Consider the following 26,691-nt stretch of genomic DNA (forward strand, 5'->3'; position numbering starts at 1 on the left):
CTTCCTTGTTCACATTTTATTTTGATAAAGACATTAGTGATAACATGGCTACTTATGAACACGCTAAACTCAGAGGTGAAGCAGATGTTTGAAAGTTAAAATAACTTAAGGAGATTTAAGCACAGTGTAGTCCCCACCACCTGTGGATGCATGCCAACATGCTCTACTTTACTAAAATCTTGCATTGTGCTCATAAGCGCATGCTCTCCATGACTCAAACTCCCTAAGCTTCCAAAAGCCCCACGGTACTTTCAAAAAACCTGTCCTCTCTTGCGTTTTCTTTTCTATGTTTGAACAACAAACACTGTTAGTCAAAAAAGAGCTATATAAATTATCAGGAACATCAAAAGAGTTGAGGAAATTTACTGTGTCACCTTTTAACCTCAGAGTGAATGACTGAATTCTTCTCTATCCCTGACAAAAAAAGCCATAAAACTTGATATACTGGAGTGCAGAAAAAAAACAAACTCTTCTCCCTTCCTCCACAAACAGTTAAATGATGGTTCAAATCATTGGCAACTACATGTGCGCTTAAAATAAGGAAGTAAATGTATACTGCATTCTTTAATCAACAAAAATCTTTGTTCACATACTACAGAACAATGAAAGTTATTTAGTGCATTAGCATAAAGTGCACAGGGCTTTCTCAAGCTAATGAATGGGCAGGCAACTTGCAGCCACCGGTCCTAAATGATTAAATAATATACATATATTGCAATAAAAACTTGCCGACTGCAGAACTTTCTACGTACTGTGGGGGTATGAGAATGTTTCTAAAGCACAAAAGGGTGTAATGGTTGAAGGGATTACTTGATTGCTTTCCTCACCCTTCATAAATAAAACCGTGCATCATTGGATATTTTTTTTTATTTTTTTTTTTTAATTATGATGCACTGACAGTATTAAAAACTCTCTCTGTCCCAGCCCAACCAGGGACGCAGAGCAGCAACAGTTCATTAAAATTTAGATGAACAAACGCACACTGCAGAGATCCGAGACAATTACCGAGAAACTTAAAAAGCACATCGGTTCGCTCTTATCCCCGAACGACAGAGCCGTACTTTCAAATGATTTTTTTTTATGCGGTTCAACACTAAAATGTTCCCAGATAAACACCGCAAAATACAGTAGCGGCAGCTTTTTTTTCTAATCCTGGGCATCGACGTGAGGGAAGCAGTAATCTTAAAAGCGATCGTACAGGACTGCTTGGAGGGAAAAAAAGCAGCACGGTTCACGATATCAAGTGGGCGTGAGTGAAGAAACCACAGGCACCAACGGCAAATAAAAAAAAAACCTCAGTATTCAGACATATGGGGAGTTCATCAATGTGGGTGCAATCAATTGGCAGACTTCCAACTGCACAGGAACGTTCTGTAGTGGTGCAGGCCTACTTGGGGAAGTGTAGTGAAGGTTTATGGAGAACTTCAACATTAGCACCGTGCTTATTTTCATTGACATTTTCTGTTGCTCTTCTGTATCTTTGCACTCCCGTACCAACTGTCCTTTTAATTAATAAATAAAAAAACACTTGATCACAAAAAAACATTAGCATTGTACTGCAACCCACAGCAGCACCTGTGTCACATGGTGCGTAATGTCTGACACTTCTGAATCCACCCTCGTCTGACTTGTTGTAAATTGTAAAGCGCTTTGGATAAAAGCGCTATATAAATGCAGTCCATTTACCATTTACTTGATACCAATATGGTTGAATTTTTTTTTAATTGTTCAATGTTTTCTTTTAATAAGCCAAAGTAACTTGCATTTAATACAAGGCGATCATGTCTGAGGAGAAGGGCGACAGAAGAAGAGCTTTGAATCGAGATATTCAGCAAGTGGCCCGGCCACTGCCACTGAAATATGGGCTGAGGGGTCAGGGCTTGGTTGCTATGTATGGCGAGTATGCTACTCTCCTCCATGGAAACGCCCCTCCCCTCCCCTCCCCCCCCCCCCCCCCCACATTCACCACAATGCTAACTCAGACCACCTATAGCCACAATACCAACTCAGACCACCTATAGCCACAACATTCCCATGCATTTGTTTTCCCCATGAGCAATTCCCAAGAGGTTTAGGCGGTAAAAGAGAAGGACATAATGAGGGTGCATTATGCGTCCTCTTATATCCTCAGTTCCTTTTCTCTTACATCTTCCTGCTGGGCCCTGAGAAAATCCACATTGACTTGCCAGCCGAACGTCCGTGCGCCAAGACGCTATAAAGCGTGCTAAATGGAGGGAAACGCGTTTAAGAAAACCAGCTACCGACTTTTCCATGGAGTCATAAATGAAGGATATAATGCTGTTACTTGATTCAAGCCGATGCTGAGATCATACGCAATCCTACCGTCCATGATAAACATTCCCAACTTCCTGCTCGAGAGTTACATTCGCACTGGTTTGCAAACCAGATCCTGCAAAATACACCAAGCCAGGGGTGTCAAATCTAATCCAAAAAGGGCCGGTGTGTGAGTGCAGGTTTTTTTATTTTAGCCCAGCACTGAGACACCCAATTCAATTAACTAATCATGGTCTTCAATCAAAACCTTGATACGGAGAACCAGGTGCTTCAGCACTGGGCTGGAAAAAAAGCCAGCACCCACACAGACCCCTTTTTGGAGAAGATTGGACCCCCCTCCACCCCCTCCACTAAACCAATAACTTCATTTCCATTCCTTCCACTGTCATTTGTTTCCATTTCTGGGGGTAGAATGTAATTATACAATCTGGGCATCGGGGGTGTGATGCATTACCACTTTCCTCACTTATATTTAATTTTGCTCCTTAAATGAAATATGAGCAAAGCCTTCCCCTCATTCTGAGCCGTGGAAGATTTCCAGCTCTATAGGAGCATTAAGGGAAGGGAAAAAAAGGATTGCCATTTTTTCCCCCGCATCGCCTGAATTATTAAATATGTGACCTTTGTGTGCATATGAGAGAGGCACATTTCTACTTTCCCTAACGGGAAATGTCAGTTAACACAAAATTCAGATAGGAACTAAGAGTACGCAAGACACCGAGGTTATTACTCCTATGAAGTTCACTCAAGGACACATTAAAAATGCTAACTGGCTATGGCTTATGCTCTGCTTTGATTGGCACCAGTGATAAATAATCCATCCATCCATTTTCTTAAACTGCCTATTCCTGCTCAGGGTCGTGGTGGGCGGGCTGGAACTTTTCCCAGCATGCAGTGGGCGAGAGGCCGGAATACACCCTGGACGAGTCGCCAATCCGCTTGCAGGGCCCACAGAACACTGACTCACACACTCATACCTATGGGCAATTTCGAGTCTCCAATTAGCCCTAACCTGCATGTCATTGGATTTTGGGAGGAAACTGAAGTACCTGGCGAAAAGCCCTCACGAAAACAGGGAGAACATGCAGACTCCACACAGAAAAGGTCCTCGGTTTGGATTCAAACTCGGTATCTTCTTGCAGTGAGGCGCCAGTGCTACTCACTGCACCGCCCACGATAAGTACTCATTCCCTAAATTTACCGATTCATCGATTCAAATGAATCCTCGTGAACCCGGGCCACTTCCTGTGTGTTTTTTGCGCCGGTGGCCCGAGCCGCGGGGTCGTTCCCTAGCGGCGTAATTGCTCTCGACGCGCCGGTCCGATTGGGCAGTTCTTCTGCGTTCCTCTCAATTTGTTTTCCACTGCGGGCCTCCCACGCTGAAAATAATGAGCTAGAAAAGTGATTTCCTCTCCCCTTCTCCTGCAGTTTCACAGTCCTCGGGGGGCTTTCGGAGGTGACTGTCAGACCAGCGGCTCGCCGACACCGGGAACTACGACCGATTCACGTTCCCGTCGGATCAATGGCGCCAATCAAGTAATTAAGGCCGGAATGAAAACTAGGCACCCTTTGAACCGGGACTGATGAAAATTCCATTTCAATTCAGTCAATTCGGGAAACGAATGTCAATTCAACTGATGAACTGAACCTTATAGTTCTATGAGCATTTTTTTTTCCCCAACAAGTACATTCAATTAACTTCCTAAATTTAAACTGAACTGCTCAGCTCATGCCACTTGAACAGAACAGGCCTGTATGTATTGTGCCCTGATATCATGGGTAATAGGACCATCAGAATTTCAAGAGTATAACCCTCTGAAGAGTACCCTCTGAAGAGCAGGATTATTGGAATGCTTTTTCAAAATTCTAAGTCAGTGTTCCAGAACTCTGTTGCTTTCCATTACCAGTAGTGATTGTTACATCAGCATTAGAATGTTCAGTTAAGAACATTCTAATCTTATATTTGTAGTCTTACACCTTAAAGGGTTAAAAACTGGCTTGCAGACAGGGGGACATACAGGACAGTTTCCCTTCATTAACTCAACAGACATCCTCTGCTCTTGCATAATACAGTAACTATAGGACAGTGAATACAGAAGCATGTGTGTATTCAAGATAAAGATGACAAATCCTAAATGCTAGAGCCTTCCACACACTTTGTGACATTGCCTCTGGTGTCACATTACCTATTTATCCCCACTTAATACAGCACTGCTTTAGTTTTCATGAAAAACCTATTGTTAACACCAGATGTTCCCAAAGCTTGGCTTTTTCAACTGCAAAGAACTAAGTCAGCATGGTCTCATTTACAACCTACCTCAGGTTTTTTTAGCACTGAAAACCTCAACTCCCCCCTCCTCATGCATATCAGAATTGCTATTTGCTGGATTACCCCCTTGCAGACCTACTTGCCAGTATGGGAAAAATATTTACAACAGATGCGATAGAGAAACTCTCTCCACAAAGGGCCCCTTCAGTAAACTGTCAGTTTGCATATAATTTTATTGTTGAGCAATGGACCGAAAAAAGAAAAACCAAGTCTATCCCGGGTAATGGAGAATCCTCTGTGGGCAGAGTGGTCTCTATAAACCAGATCTGACATGCTGTAATATGTTTGGATAAGATGCCAAGTGTATTCTGTCAGGGTCAAATATTTCAGAGTTGATGTCTAATACTGTTGATATCCAATGTCTAATGCTCGGTAGGTGTGGCTATACGAAAAAGCCAGCGCTTGTGGCTGAAATAACAGCAAGCTTGATGGAGCCGAGAACAAACCTGGCTTCTAGTCGGGGCCTAGCTGATATTTGATTGTGTCGGTCCCCAGGGTAGAGAGAAAACGCGCGTAACTCCTGCAAATCCCTTTTTTTTTTTTTTTTTAAGAACACAATGACGCTGCGTGAAATGGAGAAAAACACAACGGGCGCTCGTCGCCGGCGCCGGGGCGGTGTGTGAAGACGATCTCGTCCCGTCGTTTTTTCTGCCGCGGCGTGGGGCCACGTCATTTCACTCCGAAAGCGAGCTCCTCCGCGCAGACATTTCAAACTGCCTAACTGTCATCTCACAAAGGTTTTTAACGAGGGAACGCGATTAGAGCACAACGGTCAATTAACTCGATTTGAGGTCGCCGCTGGTGTGCGTAACTGAAAGTAAACAAACCACGGTGGAATACAACAACCTTCGCTTTCGCTATCTTTCTGGGGAGCTACGTACGTCCAGCTGTCCTGGTCAACCAGGTTCATTATCGTTTAACAAGGCTGGTCAGAGAGCCCTACGTCCAAATTACATAGCGGATTTATGAACTGATGTTGTTTGTTTAATGCTAACTTTATAAGGCTCGAGGGCCTTCATTAAAAGGCGAGCCACACTGACATCACCATTTTTTCATTCATCGCATACAGTAAGAGCAAAGCTGAATAGCAACCATGTATGCTTAAAAAAATATATTTTAAAAACACTTGCCGTGACTTCTTTCAGTGTACTTCAGTTCAAAAGTACTTAACTTAAATACTTAAGGTTCCAAAACAGTAAGATGATATTCTGTTCTTACTAGCTTGGTATTTTTGACTCCATAAACTGGAAACTTTAGCAGTTAAACTATGTTGTCACTACTGCGTAACTAGTGTGTATCTACAATCATAAGCATGCAGTAACTGCTTTGGAATACATTTTTTAGAAGCAAGAGTATCTGAATAATCAATTCCAAACCATTGCCCTGACAATCCCAATCAACTAACTTCAGATTTAGCTCTTACCGTTATCCAAACCACAGCACATGCACATTATATGATAGCTATGTACTAGCTGTCAGTTATATAGTAGCCTACGTAAACACTGTCAGTGCAATCATGTGCACAAGAATTGTGAAAGTGTGGCCAAGATTTCAAAAGACATCTGGCCTACAAATAATTAGTTAATACCATCTGAAGACTACCACCAATCATTCAACTCAACTTTGCCTTTAAGTTACACTATTCTCCATACCTGTCAAGAAACATTGTGACCTTGGTTTGGAATAGCAGACTTCAATGCACCTTTGTGTATAGCTGTATTGCTAATAAAGTCTTTTGCGAATGTGAGACTATTGTAGCTTCATGAAATGAATATCCAATCAAACATCTACAATGTGATGTCACTGACAGCTGTGATGTCAGCAAAAAAGACCAGGCTACCCTTTTAACCTGTGCCTCATGTACGTTGTGCATTACATCTGATAGAGCTAATACATTCTCCTCTCATTTCTGTTTTAAAAATGAAAGAATACAAAGAAATATGAATGAATGAATGAATCAATCAATGAATCAATCAATCAATGAATCAATGAATCAATCAATCCAGCTTGGTTGACCACTAGGTTGAAAATGAACCGTTCATCCTGAAGTTTAAGCATCTGATGGCATGATAACCAACTCGTTTTGAAAATCAGTGTAAGAAAAAACTAAGAATATGGAGAGACCAGTAACCCAGCCATCACATTCTAATGTGTGGGTGGTTCCTCTTTAATCACACTGAAAACTGTTTGCACTGTCAGTTATAGAATGCATCTGTGAAATATCATAATGGAGTATGTGAACAAATGCAAGCAATTTCATAACATCTAATGAAATACTGTATAACAAGGACATTAACGAAAAAATTAATTGGGAACTAAAATTTGTATTTAACGTCATTGTTGGAAATCTAATTAGAATAATCATGATTAACCAACATGCAAATGACTAAAATATACTACGTTCTTTGAGTAGAGTGACGTTTTTCTTCAAATTCTTCAGATGTATTCTTCATGCATGTCAATAGTGTGTCGTATTTTTGTGGGAAACTGTGGTGATCTGTAGAGCCAAGAGCCATAAGGGTGACTACGACAAACCGATGTATTTTCTTCACCTAGTGATTAATAACCCGAATTTAAGGTCGGGATCTAAATTTCGCGTGTTTATTGATGCAAACATATAATAAGGTGTATAAATAAAGTACCAAAACATGCGGATAGGAAACAAACACAGGACTTTCATTTATTTATTTATTTGTTTATTTATTTGGCAACCTGCCATCATTCTCACCTGGGGGAAATAACTACCGCATTTTTTCTCACTTTTCATTCAGCCGTACCACCAACGTTATTAGGGATTTCATCCCTACCGCCATCTTCTGCCTGAGCTCGTGCAGCATGCGATTTAATCATTCAAACAAGTTCACGTTATTCTTAAGCAGGGCTGTGTGAATGTTCCCACAGCCGTTCCGTGAATCTTATTTTAACCCAGTTCCTCACGATTCTGTAGGCTACAGTAGATTTTTTTTAGAGGAACAGCGATAGTGAACGCTGGAGATATGGAAAGGTACTATTTGATAGAACTGAAACATTCTCCCATCCGCATCATATCCAAAAAAGGAACCGGAGTTTTGACGGAGCCATCGCCATTAGCTAACGGAGTGGTGCAGAAGTGTCTTACCTGGCACGCAGACAGCCATCAGGAATATCCAAAAACTCGGCAACATCGCCATCGCCATGTAAGCAACCTTTCCACAAATGTTCAGACTTCCCTGGACCCTGGAACTCCTGAGCGGCAAGACGTGTTCAAACGAGACGAATTCGTTCAGGCATTCAACTTAAACACGAGACACAGTCCAAATTCCTGTCCGGTTGGATGGGATATGCCCGATACTCCGCTGGGATCGGAGTTGGACGACGCACGCTGGCAGAGCCCCGGAGATTTAAACTAAGATTATTTCGCTTACAATCTCTAATTTTAAGTACTAGCCCACAGCACAGCGACTCCAAGTTGAGCGGTTAAACGAGTTTGCAGTTACGTCGGTCTTTCCCTTTGGCTGCTTGCGGTACAAAACGCTCGCAGTCCGCTATGCAGAAACGCAGCGCGGAGACGGGATGCCGGTGTAAATCGACGTAAAGCATAGATAAATCGAGTTTAGCAATCCATTGTTTCCCGTGAAAACGACTCCGCTATATCTGTTATATCCAGAATGTTCCCAGCAGTGCGGCAGCGCTGCTTGTGTCTTTACCCCCCACTCTTAGTTTTTGGAAGAGGGAGGGAGGGTGGGGGTGGTCGATGCTTCTGTAGCCTACCAAGTTCCCAAAGCACACGAACTGTTCTGTCCTAGTGCTTTTAAGCTCATAGCACGTCAAATACAGCAGTATCTTCAATACATGTTTAAAATATCCGAGATACTTGCTTACTGAGTCGTATGTGTTGCCCTAATTGTTGCCTGATGTTAAAGTTCCAAAAATCCAAGCGTCCACTTCTCCTTGTTTTACAATCTTAGAATATTTGGATATTAAATTGGTTGACCGAAGGATACGCTATCCTTTGTTTCTGTTGTTTAAGACAATATTTCCCCCTCAGAAGAAAACAAGTTCAATTTCCCTAGATGCAATCCGAGACGGTAGATACTGCCCGGTTATAAGAATGCTTCACCCCGAAATGCTTCAATGTATCTGACAACCGCGGAGGGGAGATCAGAATCGTGTGACGTTAGATAAGGAGGAGCTTAGGTTTTCCTGAAAATAAGGTATAGTACGGCTAATTACGCGAATTACAGCAAATAAAAAGTTTGCGTTCAATGCACCACGTAAACCTTGCTCCGAGTTGCATACGAACAGAATCTACTTAATCGTTTTTCGTGCATATGTTTTCGTTTGATACCGAAGAGCGTCCTAGCTGCCAAGTATTGTGCATTAACGATTGTAGCCGCTGTTCAACGCTTCAAGTGTGTGGTAGCCTGATGTAGAATTTTCGCGGTAGGTTGGGGTGTTAATTAACACCCACCTGGTGTATAGTGTGAAACCAAACGTAAAAGTTGAAACAGCCGGCTGTGTGTTATTTTGCACTCACTTCCTCGCGAGGAGAACTGGCAAAACAGTTTCCAATAATTTCCGTACACATTGCCATTGTTACTGCAAACTACATCTCAACAGATTACCGTTGCGAACTGTTTGTTGCAGGTTTTAGCCGGGAAGTCTGGTGACTCCAAAAGTTAACATCACCGATTTACAATTAAAAGTGCGCCATTAAATTCTTGTCAGAGAAGGGGAGGGTGAACTTTAAAGGGCTGTTCCGCGGAGCTTTGCCCATAGCAATTTTGTTTTCACCAGATAAAACAGCGTGTCCACTGGAGTCACTCATACAAAGCAATTATGGGTCTTTGGGGACAGATGTATTATTGTCTGCTCTTGCTGATGACTGACTTCGTGTCGTCTGGAATACTGTAAAAGGTCGGCTCTGAAAAAGGAAACAAAACACCAGCCTCTCCACTGGTTATTTTTTGGCCATATTTGTCTCTCCTGGGGGGGACAAAAAAAAAACTCAGTGAATGATTCCAGTGAATAATGTCAATGAATGATCCAAATTTCAACTACGAGGGATGTATTTTAACTAATATTCTCATTTTGCATGATTTCGTAAAAACTAAACAAAGGAAAAAGTACACGTTAATGTAATTATTGTACATGAAATGTGACCATGTATGTATTTATGATATTTATGGCACTGTTGTATCATATCTAACAGATATTGTATTAGAGAAGTTTTGATAGCATAAGTTATTTTTTTCTCATTTTTCTCATTAACATTTTGAAGAAGAAAAAATACTTATGACCTTGGAGTCATTCTCATGCTCTTATGTTAAAGGTTCCGTCTTTAGAGATTTCTACAGCCAGCACTACTTTTAATTTTTTTTTTTTCAAAACTTCAACAAATGTTGAAGAAATGAAAAGAAAATGAGCTGAATTCCAATCACCTCCTGGTGAACTATTTATTTATTTATTTATTTATTGGAGGAGAGAGTATCACACTTTACAGCCTCAAAAGTTATATGCGCAATAATGGCACCTTTAAAAGGGCTATTACATGAGGAATTATAAAAACATAAATCAACACAACAAACATTAACATCCATTCTGTCTACAACTGACCAATGATGTTCTGTGATTCTTAGGCATGCAAAGTAGTCGATGCAAAATGACGGTTGCAGGGTACATTGACTCTCATATATGACCGTATGTACAGTACACTGAGTTCTGTAAGAAATACTGCAGCATGTAGCCAGTGTTGTAATCATTTATATATGCTGTAAAAAGGCTGATTAATCCTTGTTTCTGTACTCCGTGTGATTGAAACTTATTCATCCACATCACAAGTTCAAGATGCAGTTTACAACTCTTACAGAAAGATGATAATCCACTTATTTAGTTTTCCATTTGAACTTGGGACAGCAAGGCAGAGTGATTGATGGAGTGATTTTCATCAAGGCCACATTATTCATCATTCTTCCGAAAATCCGTAGATAGGCGTTTCACACACAACAGCATGGTGAAATTTAGCAAATTGCATTTGGTTATAAATAAACGCAAGAGTCATTAAGTAGCATGAACAGAGGTGGAGGGCGTTTTGAATGTGAAAGGGAAAGTTCACAGGAAAACATCTCCCTCTAGTGGTCAGCGACAGCACAACTTTTCGGGAAGTGAGGTCACAGAGTAAGTAGCTTCAGGCATACTTAAGACCTATCTGCTAATGCGACGAAAGGTTATAATGATTTAGAGGGCCCCAGAGCTGGATGGAGCCCAGCAATTTCTGGATGGATAGGGTGGAATATTATCAATGTCATCAGTATAGATTTTAAGGGGCCTGGTGTCATATCTCTTCGTGGCGTTCAGGGTTTCTGCGAGAACCCCTGGGGCCTTTTAATTTAGCTTCATTAAAAAAATTTTTAAAAAGTCTAGCTCACTAGCAGCCTTTTGATCAACTGCCTTAAAGTATCACACTGTTTAAGTGGAAATTATTCTCGTGTGTCCGCATTCGTTACAAATAATTTCGTGTGCTGCAAATGCCGTTCACTGCGGCTCACATTGCATACGTCTCGGGTGTGTCATAGCAGCACGGGCGAGATTGCAATGCCATACACACCTTTTGCGGGAGTCGCCGCACGAAAAAAATGCTTGACCAGGCAAACTCTCTTCTTTCACCCTTGTAAAATTGGGGTCAGTGTACAGACCAGATTACACCATTATCACAACACTCGGCACCGGGGGGGTGGGTGGGGGGGGGGGGGCAAACGGGGAGGAGAAGCCGAGGGTGACTCTCCGCGAGTAATGAGTTGCCACCTCTAAAGAGGCAAGACGCCGGGTTGGGTCCCAAGTAATTTCTCTCGCACCGAAACACAAAGGGGCTTCTGGGATACGCCGAAGAATGTGACATGTGGCAGGGTTCTTCGTGTTCCGAACGGGGGACGGCGGAGTCTTGCAGACGTGACCGCTGAGAGACGGAGGCGACCTCTCGCTTCATTCAATAAGCGGCGACTCTAGCGGCAAAGTCGCCGAACCGTTGCCCGGATTGCCGCGTCGCCTCCCAAGAACGGTCAAGAGCCAATCAGGAGGAAATAATAGCTTGGGGAATGTGGCAGAGTTACGCACGTCGCCCGTATGGATTCCAGGGACGCAGAAGCGGAATCGGCGGGGGGTGCCGTGGGTGCGACGCACCCATATTAGTAGCCATGGGGGACCCCCTGAGTACCCAAACATAGACACTCCCTTAGGCCTGATTCATGAAAAACATTGTTTAATGAATGTTGGCAAGTAACAGTTTATCATCTGAATATATATCAGAGCTCACACTGAAATGTAAAGTATCTCTAAATTGACTCGCTTTATTCCAAGCATGATATACCCATATGCATGACAGGCCAGCTATGCCCCTGTGGGGAACTGATTATTATATATGTATTTTTTCCCTGTATATCTTGGCTAAAAAGTAATGGATCTTTGGGCACTCCTCTTAACTGTATAACCCAAAAAACCAGAAGTGCACCCTTCTGAATGGTATGAGAGAAGCACATAGCTGTACTGGACAGGAAGAAGGGGGAGAGAAGAAAAAAACAGAGAAGGTGGGACAGACTAACTGTCGAATACTCAGTTCATGGACTGTTCCGTGTGAACGCCTGGCCTCCTCGAAGCACTGAAATTTGGTTATTTTAGAAAGGTTTATAGAATTAATTGTAATGACTCTTTAATTGAGACAGACTGAAGTTGTGATTGATGTAATGACCGTAATTTAATATGCTTGGCGCAAACCGAGGGGTTCTCGCAACGCTGAATTTAACAGCAGTCACATCGCGTTTTAAATTGAAGTGGATCTGGTAATGAAACCAGAAAAATGTGCAGTTTTTTTAATTCACTGGAATAATGCAGTGGAAACTTCAGTTTATTAATTATCTGGGCGTTGGAAGTCTGATCATTTCTGGAACTTTGGGATGCATTGGGAGTGAACAGAGCAAAAAAAAAAAGAGTGAAATATATTTTACAATCAAAATGTCTGCAACATTTCACCATTGCCCCATGCTCACACTGAGAGAACTACAACTTATAGAACTACAAACATCCATAATAGGAGCCAAGAGCCAATCATGAAATGGGATTTGCCCGGGCCTCGGGGACTGCAACCTGCACTGTTTGGAAGAGCACAATCGATTGCGGTAAAGAGGTAAGGGGTTAATAAACAGTGCTTTCCCATGTTGACTCGGCATTATAGTTCAAGGACTGCGGGATGGAGCCAAGTGCAGTTTCTGTGCCTCTCAGCTTAAAGGAGAGAACCAAAACTAGCACAGCAACAGAGGACTCACAGCTTCCCTGGCCCCCACAGTTAGTCCTTGGGGTTTAATCGGGTCAGTGTGATGGTCGGTGAAGCTTTCCCTCCGCACGGCCTTGTTCAGCCTCACCCGGGTCAAAGTTGCACCGCGGCGTGCCGACTTAGCCGCTGCTAATGCACAGTGCCGGGGTAACCACAAATCAAACGGAGGATAAAATCTCTTGCCTGAGCAAACACGGAATTACAATTATTTAAATTTATGTTTGCTGTCTTTCCACGACGGAGACCGCTCCGAGTCAGGAAACAGTCTAAGAACAATGCAATTCCTCTGTTACCTTGTTAGAATATCTTTTCAATGTTATCTGTAATGCTGTTTGCAGAATGGCTCAAATGAATTGTCGACTATAAAGGAAAGATATGAATATGTTGACAGGGATGGGACTGCTCATCTATTTCTTTTATGTCGCTTTAATGATGCAAACAATTCCCATCCTGTATTCCTTTTATAGTCTAATCCAGTGTACTTGAATAGTTAGCAGTCGGCAGGCACGGAGCGGAGAGCTCCCCGCACTTCACAGAGAAGACACAACAGCTTAGAGGTGCGCTAGCATGCCTCATTCAAAGAAACGCGCTTTGTTCTCAGCCATTATGTTGAATGTGCATTGTGTTCCTGTGATGGACATGTGAATGTTAATACCAGGTGACTCAGTGGGGAAAGAGTGGATCGGCACGTCCGCTTATGAGGGCATTATTCTATAACTTTATGTATTTTGACCTTTCCCCTGACCTATGGCTTTGTCTGTGGAATGACTGCAAGGTAAAAAAAAACCCTTTACACTACAGGCAGAGAAGGATCCAGAAATTATTTGTGCGGGGAGGAAACTATGAGAGGGCCTCTGCCCCCAGACCTCGCCCCCCCTCCTGCCCCCTCCTGCCAACACCACCCACACATGCACAAACACCCCACCTCTAGGGCCCCCCCCCCCCGAACCTACTGGTGCCCATGCAGGAAAGCTTTCCCTGTTATACCCCCCTTAGCTCCGCCTCTGACAACAGGAATAATGGAACAATTGTGAACCATGCAGCAGTTATGGAACGTGAACAACAGACGCATATCATAGATGTATCCTATACACTCATGTTGCATAGCTATGTCCATTATTATCTATTTCACAGTTTATCATATAATTATTCTAAATATCGACTGTAAATATTTATTTGTCCTTTGGTCAGGGGATAAATAATGATATACTGTAGTGTCTGACAAATGGAAGTTCGTTTCTTTGACGGTGCTTAAATCACACCAAGGCTGTTATTACAGTCTAGTTTGCAGGCTGCTGTTACCAAGACACTCGATTCTGAACATTCTTGCCACTGTCCTCAAAAGCGCGCACTGACAAGACGACTAGCGGTGAAGTTTTCGAGCTCTCCCACACTCGAGCTTCGTTCCTCGCCTCTCTTCCGCGGACGAGGACGTTCGCTGGACGAACAAACCGAACGGACGCTTTTTCCCGCCTTCGGCCCGACGCGCCTTAACGTCCGGCGAACCGTGCTTCTTGCGCGCGCGCGAGGTCTCGGCACGCTCCGTGTAGCTACCTTCCCGTCTTGCTCCCAGCCGACAGGCCTTGAATGGGACCGTTCACACGCTCCGCTGCGCCGAACAGCGTCGGCTTAGCCGAGGATGCATAATTCATTAGCCCGACGCGCGCGGAGCGAGCGCGCCTCGCGATGCCCACAGGCGACGCGTGTAGACGTCTCGCCGCGCGAGCTTTACAAAGCCGTGCCCTAAAATCAAAGGACGGGGGGAGGAAAATGTCACTGTGTGCGCTGAAGGTACAATGAAAGCACAGACCTGATAGTAGAGAGTGGTTTTCCTCCTCATTTATTTCCCTGACAGGTTAATCAAATCTTCCATTCCAGGCCCCAGTTAAATATCGCTTCCAGCCCTTCATTTATTCAACATACCTTCCAGGTGTGCATTTCTTTTTTCCAGGTGGCCATACATGTAGAACAGCTCTTTGGGCCAGACGTAGTACTTAAAACTACACCTGTTGCCACCACCTGGATAAGAGGCATGTCCTCCTTTCTGGATACTCGGGTACGCATTCGGGTTTTTAGACAGCAGCCGTAGACGCGCACGTAGACGTTCTCCATGGTAACATAAACTCAATCAGGACACCCAGCAATATTCTGGCTAAAGGAAAAGACAGCTTGTGTTTCTGGAACCGTCGCAACAAGCAGGTGTTCAGCCCCCAGACAGAATAATTATCGATACATAAATTAGGAATATTGCAGAATAGACCTTTATCAATTATAGCAACACGTACGATTTTCTTCATTGTGCAACATTTTTCTTTTTTTTAACGCAACACAAACAATGAATTCTGAGCGCGTAGTGACGGACGTTCTGGTTCTGCATAGGCATCTTTCATTATATTGTTTTTCTGTTGTTGACTGCACATCTGTTCTTCAGGCACGTTTCACAGAATAAGGATTTTCAGACCACCCCGTCAAAGCAAGCAACAAAACTATTATAAATATATATATGTGTATATTTTCAACAGGAGTGCGTGCTTATTATTGAGATGGAAGTCACACGCTGAGTGTCGCGATGCGAGGGAGCGGGGGATTCGCGTGGCTGTCTCGTCACCCCCCCTGGCGGGGAGAGCGGCGTCTCTCTCCGTGTGATCGCCGCAGACAAACACCGAGCACGTGCGACTGGCGTCGAGACAACAGCGCGCCTCGCTGACAAGGCGACTCCACCTGGTGACAAGTCAGCCGAGCCCCCCCACCCCGTCGCCACGACGATTTCACAGCCGTCAGCGGCGGCTGTCATTTGTTACCAGTCATCGCTCTGAACACTGCACCGCACCCCCCCACCCCAACTCCCCACTCCCCACTCCTTCAGCCAGTTCTGAGAATTGCACCCCAATGTTTTCTGGCCACACCGAGTGGTATGAGAGATGTGGTTTAGGGGTGTGAGGAGGGGTAGGGGGGGGTCACTCGTTGCTGTGGAAACCAAGCTTGGCAAGGAACCATCATAAGAAATTCATTGATACCATTTATTCTGGTAAGAGATGGGTCATAACGGATGCAATGGGGTCATAACTGAAAGCACCGTAAATATGCTGATATATATATATATATATACACACATACACACACACACACACACATCAAGAAAAGGATGTTTTTAACATACAAAAATGCCAAGTTACTCACGCATACAATGCCTTATCTATAAGTAATTAAATAAGATGATAATAAGTCTGTTTACATGAGGTCAGGAGGTACAGAAGTATTGTTCTTAATAAAATTTTTGTTTGAAGATACTTCCTCCTCTCTTGTCTGTCACCAATCAATTATTCCACCAGAATAACAGAAACATTTGTTTTATTTTTGGATCCGTGTTGCATTCATGGTCTTATTCTTGGCTGTTTTTGTTGTTGTTCTCATTATTTGGAAATTAAAAAAAAAGAACAATAATTCAGTGCCTACACCATGTTTTTGTATAAAGCAAAACAGAAATATTTCAGACTAAAACTCCCTTTTTTTGTAATTTACTATTGCAGTGTGACTATGGTTGGTTAATTGTTCTTACATAAGACAGAAAATTAGCTGTCAGGAGTTTTATCACTTACAAAGCTAATTATAGTGTAGGCGTATGTCTGAAGTGCTCATATTCTCCTTCCATTGGACGCTGTGAAAATCAACTTTGAAATCTTTGCCACCAGTGAGATACTGGCTAAAAACTGAACTTTCGCAGACTGCTTTTATACGCGGCCGCTAAACGGTCTCTTGCCATTTCAAACTTATTTCACTTTAATGCGCTGGTAAGGATTCAGCCTGAGCCGACAACAAAATGGAGGAACCTTTCTTCTATCGCTTAACCGACTGAAATGCTGTGCAGCTGCCCGGGTGCAGTGCAGTCAGCGGGGGGTGAACTGAGAGCAGCGGGCTTTTGTGTCGTAGCCGATTCGAAACCATCGTAGCGAGGCCTGTAAGCTATAGGGACCACAGCATTAGCACGTTAGCGAAGCGGAAAAACCCACTTGTGTCGCTTCAGTTGCACTTCAAACCTTTACCCTCCCTTGTATATTCTCTTCACAAGCACCTTTAGAGTGAATATACAGAAAACTGAATTAAAATTTAATATAAACTCAATTCTATGGGTTGAAACCTGGCAATTTGAATTCAATACAGCCCGAGCTAAGTGTTCGAGCTGAAACACTAAAGTGCATATGAGAGCTTTAAACTTTGTATTGAATCAAATAAGATAAGAAAATGTGTTTCCGTGCGGATGAGAAATAAAATATTTAAGAGAGGAATATTCGATATGAGTGGCTAATTTAGTACAAGCTTAGTATGACCTGAGAGTAGTAACTGACTGAAGTCTGGATTTATACATTGTGCAGTAGTGAAAGTGAAGGCAGAGAGGATGCTGGGGTATAGCAGACATACACAGACATACAGGTAATGAACAGACCCGAAAAGCGTTCCAACAGTAAAGGGTTCTGATGGTCCCACAGTGGTGTGGGGTGCATTTTCATGGCAGGGTTTGGGTGCACGTATACCCTTAGAAGGCACGGTCAATGTCACTAAATAAATAGGAAGGATGAAGGATCACCCTCTTCCTACTTTTAAGCATTTCTTTCCTAAAGAGCCCTGTTCACAGAGCACCAGTAATTATCAGTGGTTTCGGAGCCTGTCACTCACTGTATCCAATTGTCCTGGCAGGTCTGAACCCAGCTGAGCATTATGGGATATCAGGGGAAAACACCCGAGAGAGCATTTCTTCCAATTCCAATCAACTCACTGTGAGTTGGTGGACTTCCTTGTGGAAGAGTGGTGCTGTGTTCCTTCAGTAGAATTCCAGGTAGGTTCTATGTCCGAGTGCTTGTAGGCTATACTGGCCAAACACGGTGGGCCAGCACCCCATTAAATGACTTAACACTACCTGTACATAATCTAGCATGCTGCCATGTAACAATCAATCTATTATGAAGCTGAAGTAAATGTGCATTCATTTTTTTTAAGCGTTTAATCTTCCCACTCGCATATGCAATAGTACTTTTATACAATATCATAAAAAGAATGGCGTTTTCAAAACAGTCGGGTAATTCAAATTCATCCGAATGAACGCCGCTCCAGAGATGGTTATGATTTGCATATTTTCCCAGTACGCATTTGCAGCACATTTGTTTTTCATACTTAACAATTAAAGTCCCAGCCCTGCGGCATCCTGGGAAGGCTGTCTGGCTAGCGCGCTAGCTCGTTCGTGCGGTGACGCACGCTTCGGTCTGGAATTGAATCATGACACAATCTGCCGCGGAGTCACCCAGGGAAGGGGGGGCGGGGGGGGGGGGGGGGGGGGTCAGGTGAGGCCTTTCTGGCCCGACGCACCGCGGACGGCGCGGCGAGATCACGGAGCAGCTGACCGCGCTCTCTTCAGGAGGTGGGGGGCGAGTCGGCGCCGTCCCACGCGGACGGGGGGGGGGTGGGCCCTGGCAGGACGGGCCCGCGAAAATGCGTTTGGGTATTTTCTCCCAACGGGGAGAAAATGTGAGAATAAAGGATGAAATGTATGTGTGTGTGTGTGTTCGCAAATATATTTTTGCATGTACTGTATGTGTGTGTGACAGTAGGTGTGAGTATGAATATGTGCTTGTGTGTGTATGTGTGCAACAGGACGTATGTGTGTGCGTGTGTGTGCACACGTGCTTGTGTGCGTGTGTGTGTGTGTATGTGTGTGAACATTTGTTTGTGTGTATGTGTTAGACAGTGTGTGTGCGCTCATGTGTGCGTGCGTGTGCGCGCACGTGCATGTGTGTGTGGGGGTGTGTGTGTGTTGGTGCACAGACCCTGAAATTGCTTAAGTTTCAAAATGATCTTTTTCCCCCTATTGTTCCTGTAATAAATGTTTGGCCTTGCAGCCATTTTGAATGAAGAAGGCAGAAAGGTTTAGGTCTGAAATACAAATAAGAACAAACAGCGTGGTCAAAGCCAGAAGGGACATCTTCCTCAGGTTTGATCAAATAACCAAGTATTTCCCAAAAGGGTACTTTTATCCAGAGTATATTTTTCATAGAGGTATCGATTAGCCTTATGCTATCTGGCTGTGTTACAACACTGATACTGAAAGTAAAGTTTTAATACAGTGAATCCAAACTACCCCAAGCTTTCAATAGTTTTCCCCGCTGAAAATGCACCATGTATTTTTTTTTTAGCTTTCATCTGTATGCTCGCACACCTCTCCTAGTTGTGCTCTACTGACAAAACGGATTAGGGTACAGAGACATTGAGATAAATGGTGATTGAATTGGAGGAAATGAGATATGAGTTATGTGCACTTATGCTAAGAGACACCGAGCCTCTGCACTGGGAATAAATCAAACTCGGGCAGAGAGTCTGTTTTTCGAACGTAGCTCCACGGCAACACGCCTTTACGAAAACAGAACATAATGTATACCAAAGAAATTAGATATATGATCGGAAAAAGATATCGCAACAAAATATATGGGCAGATATAGAAATTATTTCTGCTTTCAGATATTGAAGAAGTTAATATTAAAACATAAATTTAGACTGAAAGTATTCAGCAGACAGAGCACACTCTGTCATTCAGAGTGATTACAGAGATTGCATTCTTTTTATATAAAATTCTGGCAATTTACTGAAGTAATTCCCACCTGGGAATCAAACATAGAAACTTTCTGCACAATATATTCATCATATATTTCAAAATGTCTACATATTGACGATATCTTTAGTCTATTCCATTTTGTATGGGTGTCTCACTTGTTGGGATGCTTAATCTTATGGTAGCAAATAGATAGTAATTCAAATGTATGTTCTACTTTTAAGTTTAGATGGTTCATTTGTAATGTGGGGTCTTCTTCATAGGGTATTTGTACAAGGTTGTTCTGGATGTATTAAGTGGTTTGCTCTTACAAAGATGACATCAATATTTTGTCATCTTTTACAAACAACAGAGGAAAGTATCCATATTCTTTTCCCCCACTGTCTCATTCTCAGACTGTACTTTATGCTTTTTCACATCGTTATGGGAAGTTTCAGTTTCAATGAGCTGCCAAAAAATTAGCATTTTTATTATTAGCATAAATCCTGTACTGCACTCACTATGTATACACTATACGCTATAACATTCATGCTACAACAAAGACAAACAACATGCTAACATATTGGATATTGTATTCTCTCTTCAGCCAGACAGACATATGCCTGGCTTAACAAGGCAGGCCAGACACAGTTGTTAGCCCAAGTGAGGCTAGGTGATGGTGCAGCGCTGATCATTAGCAAACAAAACGCGTTAGCTTAAAACGTCAGGACGTGCACCCGCACCCGAAACCGAGTTCCTATCATGAAAGCACTATTTTCCTTTTCTGTTTCTATGACTGAGATGCCTCCCTCAGCTGGGACACTGAACCAGTCTGTCTGTTCACAGAGGACAGGTGGTTTATGAATGCAATATATTCAGGAACGGATCCCATTTAAAAAGCAGGGAAAGCACCCGGTCCCTCATCGCTCGATGAATTTTCGCTTTCCCGCAAAAGACAATCTGATGTCAATCACACATACAAATCCGTTCTCTAAAAGAAACAAAATGGAGAAGGAGAAACCATATTGGGTTATGAATCTTTTTTTAAATCATTCACTCTTTCTTTTGAGAAGGTGAAAAATGGGCAGGGTCATGGCAGGGCAAACCTAAATCACGATTTTGTTACTTCCTTAATTTAATTTTACACAAACACAAAAAACCAACCAACTAAACCAAAACCAATGAAGAGGACAGTTAAGAGAAGAGTTAAGACAACCCAGCCCGCCCCCCACCCCCCACAATAGCTTACACTTCTGAAATATTCAGCGTTCCCCTTTACTGCAGTGCGGTCCTGGTTCATTTGCCTTAAATTACGATTCTGAACGGCACGCAGGCGACCGTGAGACCGTCCGCGCCAGACTGGCTGGTTTCCTTTGATCCTGTCGCCGAGCCTTAGAAGGAGACCTTAAGCGTACCGAAGCTGAGACGCGGTGACACCTTCTATAATTAAGAGCAGCGGCTTTATCAGAGCCGTGCATTACGGGCTCTCATCAGTCAACGGGAAGGGCTGCTTTTTCCTCTGGCACACCCGATTGGCAGCCGCTGAAGGGTGACCTCCTATCCTGGCTCGCCTTCGCAGGTAAAGGCAATTTTGCAGGCAATTACAGTGCACTCGGGGTGCCAAACAATTTCCAGAGGCGAACGTCACTGTACTCCCTTCAGGTAAAAAAAAAAGCTCAAGAGACTGTCGTTTTTTTTTTTTTTTTTTTAGCACCACAGGGTGCGCGCTAAATTACATACAGGAGCTTGTGTTTACCGGCCCACTCGTGTTTTAAGCTCAAAGTGACCACTTTAAAAGTCTGACTCCAATCAAGTCATTGTAGGGTGCTGACAAGGGGAATGCTTTCTGTCCTCTTCTCAGAACCTCGCTTTTACCTTCCTTCAAATCTTTTGACTTCAGCTTTGCTGAGGATTGATAACTAGTTCATTTTATGTTTGAATTTATTTTTTTAAATTTGGCATCTCCAGTGACACCTGAATTTTGATGTCCAGTTCACGAACTACGTACGCCCGTGGTCATGAACGCCCCCAGCTGCCAGCTTGGGAGAGTGAAGACAACTTGCGGTTCTTCTCCGAAATACGCGGTATCAGCCAGGTACTTCATTTCACACTGCAGCCACAAGCCGCACGTGAACGGGGGGCAGAGAGCAAGCCATGGGCTCCCGGGCGACCATCGCTCAAGCAATGAGCACTGCTATCTCCGGCAGCTGAATCCCATATCCCATATATCCCCCCTGAGCGATGCAAAAAGCCAATTGTGTGCCACCCCTTGCAGGGGCTTTCCGCCACAGTCAGCACTGGCACGGAACTGCATTCGATCCGCAAGCGACGCTTTTGCCGTGTGAGCCGCCCAGCAGCCCCTAGTTTACTTTATTAAGAAAGATTACGTACCACGTTGTATTAGACTCGGTTGAAAAAAAAAATGCTACGGAACAAAATCCAATTAAGCGTCCAGATAATTGGACCTACGATTGTATATTGAAGTTTCTCTCAGTAAGACGTTTTACTCTTTTTAACCCAGAAGTGTGAAAGCACAGACTCCGATATTTTCTCTTTGGTGCAAGGAACTTTGACAATGGGACAAAAAAAGGTGAAAATAATAGTCTGCAGTTGGAAAATAAATAACTACTTATCTTCACCAGATACTCCAAAGCATTCATCTGTGCAAATTCCAAGGCCATATACAGCATCGCTTTGTGAATATTAACATACACACACACAGGCACACACAGGCATGCATGCACACACACCAACACACATGCATGCACATGCACATACCTATGCGTGCACACACACACACACACACACACACTGCGTATGTACTGAAATAATTATGTGTAATCTTTATGTACGCCACTTATATGTGCAGACTTATACTTGAAGGACTATACTGGTTATGATTTTCCAAAACTTGAATGAGGGAAAATGACTCTTTATAGCTTTTTGGGAGATGTGTCTGGGCTAGAGACCATGTTGCCAATGTGGAGCATAAAATAAATTTTAAAATGGTGTATATGTGCTAGCTGAACAGCATAAGTAGAATATGCTACAGTGCTTTAAAAAAAACTGTCATCTCAGCACTTGCTATATCTAATTGTCTGTAACATGATTGCTTTTCTCCAAGGCTACACTTCCGGGTTCTCGTGATGCTATCAAAAAATAAAAAATGAAAAGTCTGCAATTACATTATGACATGGGAAGAGTGTGAACCCTACCTTGCAGCCTCGAGAAGCTTCAGCTCATGTGTTAATTAATTTGTTGCTAGAACATTATAAATAAACAAAAAACAAAAAAAAAAACAGGCTGCATTGTATTTCTCAAGTAGAACGTTTACAATGGCACAGCAGTCGTATAATTTTGTGTATTATTTTCATCTAATCAGGAAGTAAACTCTTATGGGCTCTACAGGTGACACGCACAGCTTATCTTCATTATCACTAATTGTATAAAATATCTGTCAGATGTGGGACCTTTTACTTTAAAGCGAGTAATGAAAAATTGAAAAGCAAAAGGAGACTTTCCACCTGTTCCCTGTACAAATAGCATGTTATAACCTGTGAATATGTAAATATGCATATAAATTATTGAACAACAGTTCGGATTTTTGAGTTTTAATGTCGCTGAAAAAAATTTCAGTTTTCAACTACAGCAATAGCGGGACAATGCGGAGGGAAGGTTGGGCTAGTGAATGCCTTGCCCCCCCCCCCACCACCACCACCACCACCACCACTGCCCCTTCCCCACCCCCAGGAGCTGATATAAGTATTTAAAATTTCATTTTGTTCGAGACCAAGTCGCGGGAACAGAGCAAAGCTATTTTCAAGAGCAACGCTTTAAATCACTCCCCCTTGCTCAATTATTGAAAGGGAGGAATTAAAAGCAATCAGACGAGCCATTACCACCTTGAGAATGGAAGATTGACTTGTGCAGGACTGTGCTTTCACTTTAAAATAATGTGAAGATTACTCAAGAATTGCAATATCGTTTTAAGTTAATTGCATTATCGGGAGTGGGTAGAAAAGGCCCCGTCACCGAATGTAAAAACTGAAAGGCAGCCGTACGGAGCAAAGGACGGGGACATTACCTTTTAAACAGACGCAGAATTATTCACAGGAACGGAGACGGAACTGCGCCGCACGCCCTCCGTTCCATTTCAATCCAGCCACCGACGTGCTTTTTCCATTAACTCGGGAAGCTAATTTAAGAAAACGTTCCCTTTGGTTTGTCTTTTCTTCTTCCAGCTTCCCGAAATTACTGTTTGTATAGTGTCATAATCAAAAGAAGAAAGAGAAAAAATCTCGCCCTTAATGAATCAATTAAGTCAAAGACAAAAGAACATTATGGGTAAGATTGAATGGCGGTAGCTCTGAATGAACATTTTAATTATTGGGAGGAGCTCTATGCTTTACAATTAGATCATTCTGCTAACAACTCGAGGCTGACCAAAAAAAGAGAACAGTGCCCTGCTTTTATCTATCTATCCATCACCCATCCATCTTTCTTTCTTTCTTTCTTATATAGACCCCAAAGCAAAACCTACTATATATTTCAAGGTAATTCATATCAGTGTACTTAAAAAAATGAATAAATAAAATAAAATGCACACAGCCTTGGCTCTGTAAAGAAGCTATCATCTTCTGCTACAGTGTGCTACGGCTATTTTCCAGGAAAAAAAAGGAAGGAAGTGTTGAGCGAGGGAGCTTGTGTACTCCTTCAGAGCAATAGAAAATGCTCTTAAATCATTATCTCTTGATCTTGTCCATTGATAATAGGTGCAATTTTCTCCGCAGATGAAACCAAACTTCTCTGTAAAAGTGCGAAGAATGCGCGGTAATTTAAAGGCATTTTAGAGGTCCCAATCCTCTTAGCCCACCATCTCCGTCTGATCTTTCAAAATGCCCTGCCCCCCCCCCCTTATCTGTGCAGTAAAAACTGAAATGAAAGGAACGACCAGGGGTCTGCAACTTTGACCCAGAGGCCATTGGCCTAATTTTAGCGGTAAATGATGGTTGTGGAGGCCATTCCTCACCTCAGGGAAGCAGGCCGTGCCGTGCCTGACAGGCCACATGAATTTGACACAAAAAGGAAATAAAAACAAGGCACTGGTGTGTTTAGGGGGCAGTTTGCTTTCGCCGTTACTCCTTTACTCGATGACCAGAAATCCCTTACAACAAACAAAATGACTTGTAAGTCATAATTTGTGCTTGAGTACATATAAAGCTGCTTTTACTCATATAGGAGCTTGATATACAATCACTTTATGCATATACCTGTATGCAGTACAGGCAAAATGTATTAGGCCACCTGGGTTTTTTTTTCTCTTCAGGTAGAGATGAATCCAGTTAATATATGCACGTTTATTGAATAACACACCAGAGCATAAACAGTTATTTTCTATTTCTACCTACAAAAAGATGAGTTTTACAAAAAAAATCTTAGATGCGGCTTTTCCCAAAATAGCCTCCTTTGGCTTTAATTGCAATTAAACAAATTATTGGAAATCTATCCAATCATTTTGCAAAGTGGGTGGTGGGGGGGGTCAGAGGGAGATGAAGGGGTAATTAAACTGAGTACAATCTTAAGTTTTTTTTTTTTTTTTAAACTCCAAGGTAGTCTAATACCTTTAGTCTATGGTGCAGTGTGTTAGTATTTGACCGCCTGAAATCTGTGACCCAATGACATCATCAGAAGCTGCGTATGTTCCCCGATGATGCCATGCTAGGCCTGTACTATCTTCAGTTCCTCTTCCTGTTGGGGCCTTCAGTCTTCTCTTAAGCCAATTAAATGCATGTTCAATTGGATTCAGAACGGGTGACTTAGCCAGTCAAAAACATTCCATATTTTGCCCTTGAAAAAAATCCTTTTCAGCAATGTGTTTGGGGCCATTGTCTCGCTGCAAGGTGAAGTGCCGTCCAATGAGTTTTTAGTTTTTCTGAGCAAATGTTTCTGTTCTGAATTCATCCTGCTGCTGCTGTCAGCAGTCACATCATCAATGAAGACAAGTGAGCCAGTTCCAGGGGCAGCCGTACATGCCCAAACCATATCTCTGCTTCCACCATGTTTCACAGAAGGGGAGGGGAGGATATCTGACCATGCTGTTCCTTTCTTTTTCCACAGTTTCTTCTTTCCATTATTTCAGGTTAATCCTGATCTCATCGGTCCATAAGACTTTGTTCCAGAACTACACTTCTTTGTTTTTGGCAAACTCTAATCTGGCCATCCTGCAATGAAATCTCTGAGGTTATGCTGGTATAGTTTTCTCTTCATGTTAGTCTTTCACACATCTATACCTACAAATGGGGTTATTTTTACAAGGGAAAGTATTCTTCCACGTCTATCCTGGTCATTTTCTATTGTGTAGCTCACCAGTGCTCTCTTGATTCCTAATAATGTACCAAACAGTTGATTTTGACACACTTAATGCTTTGGCTATGTCTCATTGATTTATTCTGATTTTTCAGCCTCGTGCCGATGGCCTGCTTAACTGATATTGACACTTAATTGGTCCTCATGTTAAGAGACAACAGCAACAGACTACATATGAAAATTCTTCACATACTGTACAATCAACTCTAGAACTTTTATTAGCTTTCTTTGACATGGACGAAAGATGCAAAGACATGCAGATGTGCAAGAAACGGCTGAACAGCCAATTGTCCAATGAAATTGCTTCCCTAAAATGGGGGGGACTATGGGTAAAAAGGGTTGTAATTCCAACTTGGATCACCTGATATAAATTCAAATACCCTCACGTTAAAGATGATAGTTTGTGCTTTAACCTAAAATTCATTTCTTGTTTCACATTTAATAAGGCGGCCAAAGCAACAAAAATTGTGTCATTGTCCAATACGTAAAACATCACATCATTTAAAAAAACATAAGCAAACACCAAGCTCTCAATGTGTATTTTAATGAAAAAATTATAAGCATTTGCCAGACACTATTATTTGCATATCTGCAATATTAGAAAATAGTTTTTCGCATAATGGGATGACATTTCCCGAATGTAATAGCTAATGGGCAAAATAAAGAAATTTAATTAAGAGGTGTTTTATATGCATTTCTCTGTATACAGCTGTGCCTGACTCTGACTTCACAACTCTGAAGTCTAAGTACATCGTAGCAGCGCATATAGCCATAAATTATACTGCCATTAAGAGAGCCCAGGACCTACACATGTCTGCA

General features: G+C 42.6%; 1 protein-coding gene across 4 annotated transcripts in view; it reads right to left on the reverse strand.

Annotated features, from left to right (window-relative positions):
- nectin1a (nectin cell adhesion molecule 1a) overlaps positions 1–9,128 on the reverse strand; it is a 177,160-nt gene extending 168,032 nt beyond the window's left edge. The window contains exon 1 of one of the 4 annotated variants that reach the window (XM_064352536.1): positions 7,743–9,127. In XM_064352536.1, coding sequence (XP_064208606.1) covers positions 7,743–7,800 — 58 coding nt within the window. In that variant the 5' untranslated portion in view covers positions 7,801–9,127. Of the gene's footprint in view, positions 1–7,742 lie in introns of all 4 variants that reach the window. The other 3 variants (XM_064352534.1, XM_064352537.1, XM_064352533.1) reach the window with 3 other exon arrangements.
- Positions 9,129–26,691: the final 17,563 nt, after the last annotated feature.

Source organism: Anguilla rostrata, chromosome 9 (genome assembly GCF_018555375.3).
Source record: "Anguilla rostrata isolate EN2019 chromosome 9, ASM1855537v3, whole genome shotgun sequence".
NCBI classification, from domain to species: Eukaryota; Metazoa; Chordata; class Actinopteri; order Anguilliformes; family Anguillidae; genus Anguilla; species Anguilla rostrata.